At 39.1% G+C, this 12,409-nt stretch overlaps 1 protein-coding gene across 3 annotated transcripts in view; it reads left to right on the forward strand.

The window, feature by feature from the left end:
• LOC131074913 (uncharacterized) overlaps window positions 1-12,409 on the forward strand; it is a 305,681-nt gene that overhangs the window by 212,569 nt on the left and 80,703 nt on the right. For all 3 annotated transcript variants that reach the window (XM_059218550.1, XM_059218551.1, XM_059218552.1), the window contains 2 exons: window positions 3,322-3,438; window positions 5,022-5,295. In XM_059218550.1, coding sequence (XP_059074533.1) covers window positions 3,322-3,438; window positions 5,022-5,295 — 391 coding nt within the window. The remainder of the gene's footprint in view (window positions 1-3,321; window positions 3,439-5,021; window positions 5,296-12,409) is intronic.

A 12,409-nucleotide genomic window follows, 5' to 3' on the forward strand; every position in this document is an offset into this window, starting at 1 on the left:
GATGCTTAAGCAACAATCTATGAATGATATTCATGAGTTTAAGTCATCAAAAACCATGTCCTACAACAGACTGACATTATGACGAACACTTGGCATACATCAAACAATCATAAATCTAAAGATATAGTAGATGAAATCCAAACTCCTCTATTCTCTATTTCATTTGACCATCCAAAGACATTACATAGGCAACGAAATTGATCAAATATAAGGACTGATATTATAGACCTTTTCAGATAGTCTGAAGACAAATGACAGTCCTAGTCTTTAGGCATTCAAAACAGATAATTACAATGAAGTGTTATTAGCAAATGAACCTGGGATGAGGCGTTGTGAAGAAGCAAGCAATATCATAGACAAAGAGCCACCAATGTGCCAAATCTGAACCACTTCATAATTCGCCCCTGCTGCTGCAATTAGAAAGACTGATATTTGATATTGATCAGCAGTATGTGCTCCAAACCTCCTCCTAAATGATCTCCCTTGTCCCTTGAGTGAAGCACTTCCCTTAATGGTGTGTTTTGATGCCAAATCGTGGGGATATGAGTCAAATCGATGGTGTACCACATACAGGTTCAATTCTGATTTTGGACTGATATGAAGCCGATATCTCCACAAAACCTTCACTACTTGACATATAAGGAATCGCCTTTGCCTTCTAATGAAATTGCTGACCTCAAACTTAGCTTTTGATGCCTCACTGATGAAAGATGAACAAAATCGTGGGTGTATAATCTGAGGTTGTTTTTGTATCAGACCTGCGAATAGACCAATTCTTCATGCAATTTGACCTCCAATCATCCACCAATGGAATCGCCTTTCTTCACCAATGCTGCTGCTGCCTTCTTGATAATGATTCGTGGCCTAAATGATGTGATATGACCCAAATCATGGGTTAGGATCAGAAATTACAATTCGGTCTCAAATCAGAAATTCTGAACAACATACTCCCAACAATGTTCTCAAATGATCTTCAACAAAATCGGTTTCCTCTCTAATAGAAATAAATGGGTTTAAGGCTCCTCAAGGATAAGTCTGAAAACCTCATGAACCCAACCACCATGACCATGTAATATCTCAGTATGCTCAATATGGAAAGATTGAGTATCCTCCACTCTCAACTGCAACCCCTTGGAAGGTCTTTCACTCCCTCAGTTATGCAATCTATGGGAGTTTTCGTTCCCAAAGACCCAAGACTGCAGACACCTCTCGGTTCTACAAAACCCAATTCAATTCCCAAATCTGCCTTGAAGCTTCAACTTGATCTCCCTTTATACTTTTTCACTTCAACATCCAGAAGCTTCTAGAAGTGACTTTATGAAATAATATTTAATTAGTCACTTTTATTAAATTAATTAAATAAAAAGTCATCTTTTAATTTTAATTTATTTGATAACTTTATAAATAATTATCTTAATATTATTAATTAAAATAATTAATCAAGCTATACATAAAATATATCAATAATTTGGACAACTTAATTAATTAATCAATTCTTCTTCAAAATGGGGACATTACATTTGCCTTAGTAGTGATCAACCAACCCCTCTCGAGGAGAGAGTCATACACCTTATTCTGCAACAGGATAACTATGAAATCCAGGAAGAAGTATTGTGTGTTGATTGTGACTTTTTGAGACATCAATGTCCCCAATGGCTTAATGCCATGCTGATTGTTACCCACCAATTGGAAGGTTGGCGGCCAGCGTGTTGGCTCACCCAAACCTTTCCATGTTTCCTCCAGCAATACATTGATACCCGAGTGATCGTCAACGATGGTGTTTGTTAGTTTCCTGCACATTATCTCCATCTCAACGAATGTCGTCTTCCTCCCAATGCTTACCGCCAGTAACATGGGATCAGTGGCCAGGTCGCCTAATGGTTTCACTGTCAATTCCTTCTGTGGTTTGCATCATTGCTGGCCTACTGTGTTGTCACCAACTATATTGGTGATTACCATTTTCAATTGTGGCATGGTTTGTAGAGGGTTAGTTACCCTTACGGGTATTGTGGTTTGCAGGAACTGTCTTAATATGTTCTTCTTAAACTCTGACTATAGTGGAGTACTAGTGGCTTCATTTGAGGCTCTTCTTTCATCCGCCATTGCCCGTTCCATGTTGGCTTTGGCTTACCAAAGTCTTTCCTTCCCCATACGAGTATCTGGATATACTGCTTTCTTTGTTTGCAGCCTGGTGATTGCCAACACTTCCTCATTGGGCTCTTCCACGGCTAGCATATTTACCCCTTTCTATTTCGGGTAGTTAGCATCTTTTTGGTTTTCGAGTCCACACCACTTGCACATCATGCTTGCATTGTTTTGACTGCTTTGGCAGTCTCGGGCTAAGTGACCCCATTCATTACATTTTCAACATTGTATCATGGGTCTCCCTTTCGCGTCATTTTGTATTCTGCTCCTTAGCCCACTGTTGTAATTATTATTATTGTAGCAATTATTGTTCCCTTGCCTATTGTTATAGGATTAGCTAGGAAATGCATTAGAATTGGCTGGTAGTTTTGGTGGTGTGGTTGAAGGGGTTGCGTGTTCCACTTGGGCAAAGAGCACTTGTTTGCTTCTTGATTTTAAGTTGTACAGGCATTCCTTGATGGAATGTCCCAATACTTGACAGATGTTGCAAAATAGTGTCTTGGGGCAGGTTGTTTTTGTGTGACCTTCTACCTTACAAGCGGTACACCACATTTCCTCATTCTCCTTCGGTCCTTCCTTCTCAACTTTTCATTCTTTCATCATTCATAGCATATCCCGTCTAGGGGCTTGTACTGTTTTGGACTCACCATCACTGCTGCTATTCTCGGTATCTTATATCTTCTTACATACACAGGATAAGAACTGGTCTGGTTGATTAGGTTGGCATATTTACTACCAGACTAATAATGAGATCTTATGCTGATTTGAAACTCCTCCTTGTGAATCTATTGGAAAATTGATTCGAAATGAAGATGGGCATTTTATATAGAATGTAAATAAAAATGGCAATTGCCTGAAAGATCATGTTTATCAACTCTATATAGTCAGCAAGAGATAACTATTCATCCAAAGCCATTTTTAATGGTTATGCTACAGTGGACTTTTTTGTAGCATTTCCATATGGATGAGAAGTAGAACTGAAAGCATTATTAGTTGAAACGAAGATTATTTAGTGACAATTAGAATAATCTTAATAGTGATTAATGCATTACCTGCTGGAAAATGACTGCTTTGAGAAACTTATTCTTTGTATTAGAATGATCCAAGTTTACTGAAAACATATTATGCTATTTACATAAAACTTTTAAGCTAATTGGTACTATATTGTGTTTGCAGATATGTGATCAGCAATGCATGCAGCAGAGACTTATTATACAAGCAAAGGGGAACTAGGTCATTTCAACGTTTGAGAATTGGAGAGCACTTAAGTCTTCATTGGACTAATGTTAAGAGGTATTAATGACACATTTTGAGAAATAACTGTCCTTTGATAACTTACCAGTTCTGCATCATTGCAATGCGTGCAAATAAGATTATAAATCCAAACCAGTTCATTTTTTATACACATTTGAAATGAGGGAGAATGAGAGCTTGTAGTGACAGGTTACATTTTTCATGTCAATGTTTGATTTTTGTCAATTGCTGATAAGACAGTAACACAACAGACATTGCAAGTTTAATGAACTAAGGAAGGTGAAGAAATATGTTCATTTCCTACAAATATTAAAAAAACTATTTGATCTAACTTTGTTATCAACTATGTATGATGCCTTTTCAAATAAACCTGGATTACCAAGAAGTGCAAACACCATTTAAGAATAATTTATGCGACTGTGAACCTAGTCCAGATTCTTGTCTCAGATTCTTAGCTAATCCTATCACTGGCACAAGATGGTTAATAAGCTTATATTACCAACTTATTATGAGAGGTTTTCATCAGTTACATGTCAGATACCCAAATTATTTGACATTATTTCCTGCAAGAAATGGTAATTGTGTTAACATGTGTCATTCACTATATCACTAATGGTCAGTACGGATATTCAAGATTGGACATTGTGAAAACTTGGTAATGAGAGATCATATAGACCAAATCCAATACATGCGTATGTTTATTTGTCTTGCACAAATGTTGTGAAAAAGGACTGAAACTGGAAAATTGGAAACATATAAATTCAGAGATTGTGTATTTAGGTTAAAAAGACAATTTCAAATAAAGTGTAAGCAACCAAAATATTTTAAATAGAAGCGTAAGGAACCAAAATATTGGGATATTGCATACATTATTTATTAATATTGGTCACTGTTATACATTCGTATTTATACATTCGTATTCCTAAATGTTTTCCTGAATATTGTAAGGAAAATTTAATTGAAAAAGCCATTTAAATTATTAAAGGTTCAATTTTGTGGATTTTTTTGGTAAAATTATAATGTTCAATGCTTCCATATGTATGCATTCATATAGGAGTATGTGAGGATAATTCTATGCTCTGAATAGTTTCAACAGTAGTAATTTGTTTATTCAAAATTAAATTTAAAAACAACTTATCTTTACTTACAGTTTTACAGAATGCCTGTCTGGCAAAATATAAAGAATTGCTATATGTTAGGACCTCATGTATGAGCTTGTGACCTACAGTGGAAAGGAAAGTGACTGTCTAAGTACATTCTTTCCATGAGACAGGTTAGGAAACACTATGATTGAAATTTTCTGAAAATTAAAATGTTAATGCAAGAAATTCTCTTAATCAATTTAGCTTTGAGATTCTCTGAGATATTTAAGAGATGTCAATTCTAGTTCTGGTGGTAAAACATTGCTACAAAAAGTATATATCTGACCTTTTTGGAGTATTACATTTCTGATCCTTTATTGGAGTGTTATTTTGCTTGATAAATGTTTTCTCTGATGATACTCATAAAAGGGGGTTCACTGTTTTCTGGCTACTGGATAATACACCTTGTTTTGCAAAAGGAGAACATATAAAGAGTTTTTCTATCATTTCATCCACATTCCTATTGTTTCCCTTTTGTAGAGAGCTACTTGTATCTATCCGATTCGACGAACCTGGCTGGGATTGGTCTGGTAGCTTTCTTCCAGATAAGCTTGGAGATACCCAGGTAAAAATGCGAAATTATGTGACTGGAGCATTACAAATGGTACGCATTGAAGTGCAGAATGCTAGTGTAGCAGTTGGAGATGTCAAAGGTGTTAACAATTCTGATGGGAGTCTTGCGACATACCTTGTTCTTCTCTCTGATGATGACACTGGTTTTATGCCTTACAGAATTGATAACTTTTCCATGGAGGTATGTAAGGGGTGATTATAAAATTATTAACTTTAGTTATCCATCGCTAGTACATTTTTTATTAGGTTACATTATTTTTATTGTGACATAGACATAAAACTAATTAAATAAATTATCTCATTTTCATATGTACCCTTTTATATTTTAAATATAAACATGTTGGCATTTTTGATGATGATGTTGTGATTGTCATTGATGGAGACACACTTGCTTTGAGATCACTTTTTGTATATATGAGTTATGCTCAACCGGTATTTGTTCCAACCGGTATTATGTATTATAGTCTTTAGACTATCAGTGTTTTGCAGAAAGTGTTTACCGATCTCAAGCGGTATGAAGACCCAAGCGGTATGAAGACCTCAAGCGGTTCGAGGATCCCAAAGCGGTACAAAGGAACAAAGCGGTTGTTATCTTTTTTCCTAGTCTTCATTTTGACAAATCGGTAATCGGTAAATGTATGAACCGGTATTACTCTGTGATGAGTTACCAACCGGTATTTTTGTGATGAGTTATCATCCACCGACACTTTGGCGGTGATTCTGTGTCGTGTTACCAAATGTGTCCAGATGCACTGAACCTAGGAACTTGCAATGTAATCCTATTGGACCGACATGAAATCAGATTCGTTTATAAGGACATCATGTCTAGGGTTTTAGGTGATGTTAGGGTTTAAGGTGATTGATGAGGTTTTTGTATGTGCAATCATAGAAGAGAAGATTAGGTCTGTGTGAAGAAACAGAGTGTGGAGATATTGAAGACTGAAGTAATGCTGAAATGCATTAACAATGAGCTATCAAGGATCTAACCAAGCATACTGTGCTAGTATTTAGATCACTCACTTGTTGATTACTCACATCTTCGACAAGTCTGAAACCCTTAACCGGGTAGGCCTAGCAAAGCCTTTGTAAATCCTTTAACAAGGTGGTTCACAACCGTGGATCTGAAATCCTCTCACAAGGTAGTCTTTAATCGGACTTATCTCCTAACAGAGATTGAGATTCCTAACAGGATCTGTTCTGGTGAAGAACATTGTATGACCTTAACCGGTCTGGTTATTATTCTGCAGATAGTTACTTGTGAGTTTCATCTCACCGTGGTTTTTCCCATTTGGGTTTCCACGTCAAAATCTCTTGTGTTATGGTGATTGTGCTCATGTGGGTGAATGTCTTATTTGCTGTTTGGTTTGCATTTGTTTTAACCGGTTTGTTAGTAAATCTGTTATACCGGTTTACTGCTAAACTGTTTAAGTGTTTGAGTTCAGTATTTTTCGGTATACTAATTCACCCCCCCCCCCTTAGTATTCATCAATTGGTATCAGAGCCAACCTTTCTATAAGTTTAACCACTTGGAAGGAGATATGGGGGAATACACTGTGAGGGAGCTTACTCATCGTCTCACTCAGACTGAGAAAGCCTTTGATGAACTCAAAGTCAAATATAAAGCCTCTCTGGCAAAAAGAAGAGAGCATGCTGAAAAACTGATGGAGTTTACTGAAAATAGTTCTTCTGATGAAGCAGGCATGGATGCCCTAGTTGAAGAAGTTGAAAAACTGAATGAATCCAATGCTAACCTCAGAAGGGAATTGGAAGGACTGACTATCAAAATGTGTCAAGAGCTTGAGAACCGGAGGAAAGCTGAAGATCTAGTAAAAGACAAAGATCATGAGATCTCCAAGCTGAAGCAAGAAATCAGTGCACTTACCGCTCATCTACAAGAGAGTAAAGTGGAAAAAGAAGAAATGCAAGGTGAACTAAACATGGCTATTTCTGAGAATGCAACCTTGAAGGAATCCCATGCTTCTATTACCAAGGAACTCACTGAGTCAAAGGAAATCCTTGCCAAATTTAATCAGAGTGCAGCTAAGCTAGAGCAAAAGCTTGAATCAGCTAAACCGGTAAAGAATACCAATGGACTTGGTTTCTCTGGATATGAGGAAGGTGAATCCTCTGGAGCAAAAGATGGAGCATCAAAGAAGCAACCGGCACCGAAGGATAAAGGTAAGAAAAAATTCAAACCTGTTTGCTTTAATTGTCTCAAGGAAGGACATACTGCCAATGTATGTAGAAATAAGGCTTACAACAATTTTCCTTATTTTTTAAACAATAAGCCTAGATCCAATAGATTCAATGGAAACTGTTATGCATGCAACAAGTTTGGGCATAGAGCATTTGAATGCAGGTCAGTTATACACAACACTGGAAGATATCCTCAAAGGAGTCAAGGAGTTTTTCCTGAATCCTCTATGAACCGGAATCCAAACCAGTATTAATGCCTATGACCATCAGTCAGGTGGTGGTAGCTATCAAACTGCAACCGGTTGGAGAGCAACCTATATGACCTGTCATGGTAGCGGTCACACTGCTGCAACATACAGAAGGAAGAATGGAAACATGAATAATGGACCATGGAGAGCACCTGGAATGGTTTGCTATCATTGCAACAAACCGGGTCACACTGCTAGAATCTGCAGGATGAGAAAGAACATATCAGATGATATACCGGTCACTCCGGAAGGAAAGATTGATGTTGAAATTGTTCAAGCAGATATGAAGACAACATGGAAGAAGAAACCTGAAGAAGTGTCACAAAAAGAACCGGTTTCTGCACCTAGTGTAGAAGTCGCTGAACCAGCAAACTAAGCTTCAGAAAAGCTTGGGGGGAGCGAATTGGTGAAATATTTCGAACCCCCGGTTTTCACCGGTAAAAGAACTTAACCAGTATGCGTTACCTGTCAATCTTCAGAAGACTAGAAACGGTAAAAGGCAAAATTAGGGTTTATAACCTAATGGTGGAGCATTTATTATGGTAGGTGAAGAATTTGTTTAAAAGGGATTTTCAAGTTATTTTCACTTATCAATTTGCGAGCGAAGAAATTCTCAAGTGCAGAGCGACCAAAGGCGATTTGTTTTGCGATTCAGAGAGATTTCAAAAACTTTGAAGTAGAATCCGGAGATAGTATCAATCAGTCAAGTGAAGAACACTAAGCGGTGTTCCAAGCGATCGAAGTGATGTGTTGCTAGCTACCATGTCAAAGCCCTAAATCTCGATTCGCGAAGGTATTTTTCAAGTTTCTTTGTTTATCATGGCTTCTGCTTCCCACTCCAGTTCAAGTGCACTTATTGATTCAGCGGATTTCATACAAAGGAAGATGAAATACAATGCCCTATCCCAGATACCCGCTGGTGTTATAGTTGAGGAAGGTATTTTAGATTATATTGATTGCAAAATAGAAGACTTAGGATCCCTAGTGATCCATTCTCAGTTAGGTTTATCCTGCAGGGATGACAAGAAGATCAAACCGGAATACAGCATCTTGGAAAGAAAGAAACTTCACGATGCGGTCTATTTTCTTGAAGAATTCACAGAAGATCACATCCGCATTATCCTAAGCAGAGTGCACGATGACAAAATGTATCTTGAGCGGACACATGACATCACTCCAGAAGCGATTCATGCCGTCACCGGTTTCTGTAACGTTGGAGAAGTGCTAGCCCTAAGGAAAGTTATTAAGACAGAAATGACCAAGCTCACCAGTTCTGTGAGCAACCAACGGGGAATGACCGTTAACACCATCAAGGATGATTTGGTCAAGTATGCCTGCATGGTGATCGGATACCGGACGTTCTATGCTAGCAGAATAAACTTTGTCTCTGCAGCTGCGGTGAATGCCGCCTACAAAATGATCATGGAAGATGCATCATTTAATCTATGCACCTATATGCAGAGGCAAATTCTAATTGTGGATTTGGAGAGGAAAATTTCAAAGATGTAATATCTTGATAGGAGAGGAAAATAAGGAAAATTCTAAGGGCTATACTTGGACAAATTGCAATTTTATGGAAAATCCATGGTTGAAATAAGGAATTCCTAAATTGAGAATTAAAATCCACGATTGAAGTATGGAATTCAAAATTGAAGTGTCAAAATCCTAAGTTGAGATGTGGAAATCCAATATTAAAATGAAAAAATCCAAGGTTCAAGTATGGATTCTCCCCCAAGTTCAAATTTTCCTTAGCATTTTGTGGAAAATCCTTGACAACTTCAAAAAGGTGCTCACTTGTTCTTGCACAACTAGGATTTGCACCTAGTAGTCTTTCTCTAACCCTTAAATGCGCCCACTTTTGTCATTGACCACATGCTAAAAGTGGCCGCTTGTCTAGGAATAATGTAAAGATGCGCTCACTTGTCCTTGCTTGGGGTGAAATTGTGCCTACTTGTCCAGGAATACCCTTGATTTGTGCCTAGGAGTCCAAGACCATCCTTGATTTCCGCCCTATTATCTAGGACTGCCTCCATTTTGTGCTCTAGTGTCCAGGAATGCATAAGAAATGCGCTCATGTTTTCCTTGAGTTTGTATAAATCCCGCCAAGGGAGAGTTAAGCAAAGGTGGGCAAGCTGACTTGAACAAGTATGAAGGTAATTTGGAATTTTAAAAAAGGAAACAAAGGATTGAAGCCTATCCGACTTGACATGAAGCTAATATAAATTGAAATTAAATAAAATCTTGCCTAGGTCGGCCTTTATCAAAGGATTGTGATTCCTAGTCTAGAGTGCTTATATATATGTGGAGAACAAAACATCATTTCCACCATCAATCTAAACAAAATCAAGCTAATTAAGAGCAGAACAAGTGGGAATTTCCCAGCAGATTTGATGCAATTCTTATCAAAATAAATCAGGTTTCAAGGCAAATTTGTGAAGAAGAGGGCGATTTTTACCCTGATTTGAGTTAATTCCTTCAGAAAATTAGGCATTTTCCAGACCTGTATCAGCATCACAAGAGATTTCCAAGTCAATTTCCAGGTTGCTGGAGTGAAATCAGAACTTGCTAAGGTTCACTTTTCTGAAAATTTTGTGCAAAAGGTAAGAAACAAGAGTTTTTGACAAGGATGTGAAGGATTTTATCTCCTGAGATTGAAGATTATCAATGACTTTTTGTGAAATGTGAACATGTTTTGCAATATTCCATTGAAGAATAGTTTTTATGTGAATTCTTTTAAAGGCCCTTCAATGAGAAATAGGAGTGCAATATTTTGAATGATCATTTTCTTGTCATAATTTCTTTCATTCTACTTGAGGCATTTTAAAATTAACCTAGGATCTATTCATAGTTGTAATACAAGGTTCTTTCTTTTAGGGGTAATTGTTGTTGGTGGCAATATTGTACACGGAAATAAAACTAGTTAATTAAGTTGTAATTGTGTTTGTTAGTTGGCAGCCGAGCGGTGGTAGTTGTGGTGCGACGGTTGGCACTCGCACCCCCTCGGTACCTTTATATACTTCCGAATGTAACTTGTGTAGGACGACAACGACTGGACAACGACTTATGAATGGAATAACATCTGATATATTGCATCTGGTATCTATGGCATTATCATTCTGCATTATGTGTTTTATCTGTGTGCTTTAAGTTATTCACCCAAGAGGGCAAACATTTAGCACCGTTGCCTAGACGTACTCGGGAACGGAAGATGCGGATGGCGCACGGATGCGATGGGCCTACCCGTCGGTGAGATGAACCTAGAGACCGACGACGCGCACACGGAACAAGAGGCGAAGGGGAAATTGAACCCTGTAATAATCCCGGCACAATGTTGATATAAATTGTGGTCAAAAGGGAAAAATAAAAAAATAAAAGAATTGTGTACATGGTGTGTGCTTGCTATGTACAGAGGTGATTTATGCCAAATATATTAAATAAAGACAAAAATAAGAAAGCAGAAGCGGACAAGTGGGAGGCCACGCAGAGAGCCTTGATTTTGGAGCAGCAAGTAGAACGGAGATGGAGGCTAAGGCAACTTGCCGAAGGACGACCTGCCAAAGGGTGGCCCGAAGGGAACCACGGAGGTGTCATGGAGGGTGCAGAAGCCGAGGGAAGTTTTTACGCGTCGCCAAAACATCGTAGGGTGCGTAGCCACGAAGAGTTTCTAGCGGAAACAAGGTTAAGGAGAGATCTAGTCGAAGAGACTCGGGATCAGTTTAGAAACTTATCCCTTACACCACGGAGTGAAGATCACCAACGGGAACCAGGAGTGGGCACGGGTGGGAGCGAAGGGGAGGGCAACCGTACGGGTGTAGGTGCCACACATGACAGGCAAAAAACCGTACCTCCAGTCGCCCACGCAGGACACACCACCGGCGCCACTGGAGGAAGCAGCGCAGGGTCACAGACACAGGCACAACCGCCCCCAGGAAGACGACCCGGGATGGCGAGTAAACAAAAATTGCCAAAGTTCACAGGGGACGGCAAGGAAGACCCCTTACGGCACTACCGTACATGTGAAACCATTTGGTCCACCAACGGAGTGACAAACCAGGATGACTGGGTACAGCAGTTCCCAGCCACGTTACGTGGAGTTGCCATAGATTGGTACTCCGATGTGGACAAGCAAAAAGTGGCCACGTGGGCCAATCTACAGAAGGAATTCACGGAGGAGTTTCAGTTGCTCCGTGATGACAATGAAATTGTAACGGAGATATACAGTAGCAAACAAGGTACCAAGGAGACAGTACGGGCATACAGCACTGAAGGAATTGCTGGGAAAAATGGAGAGTCAACCAGCAGATGGGTTGAAAAAGCGATGGTTCGTGGAGGGACTAAAGCATTCCCTCCAAAGGAAGATGAAAATCGTTCCACCTGCATCATATGACGACGCCTATAATAGGGCGATGGACCTAGAGAGCGAATACAAAACGTCAAAGAAGAAGAAAAGTAATAAATATTCATCTGACGATGATGAAGACTCTGACGGGGAAAGCAGCAGCAGTGGCGAATCGAGTAAAAAGGTGCACGCTCTCCAAAAGGACATGGAACGAATGTTGAAAGAATTCAAAGCCATGAAGGGGAGTACAAGTAAGACTGAAGAAAACGATGTGTGGTATACTGACTGTAGGAGTGACGGACACACCAAGGGGTCCTATCCCAAGAAGGCTTTCTGCGACATTTGTCAGATTGCGGGACATTTGACAAAGGAATGTCTCTACAATATGAAAACCATGAGCCAACAAGTTCTCTTCACGCAAGAGCAGCCGGCCGTCGGAACTTCGCAAACCAACACAATGGCATCATCTAGAGGTTACCAGGACAACAGACGCAGCGGCGGAAGGAATAGCA

This window comes from Cryptomeria japonica, chromosome 3, assembly GCF_030272615.1.
Source record: "Cryptomeria japonica chromosome 3, Sugi_1.0, whole genome shotgun sequence".
In the NCBI taxonomy this organism is placed as follows: Eukaryota; Viridiplantae; Streptophyta; class Pinopsida; order Cupressales; family Cupressaceae; genus Cryptomeria; species Cryptomeria japonica.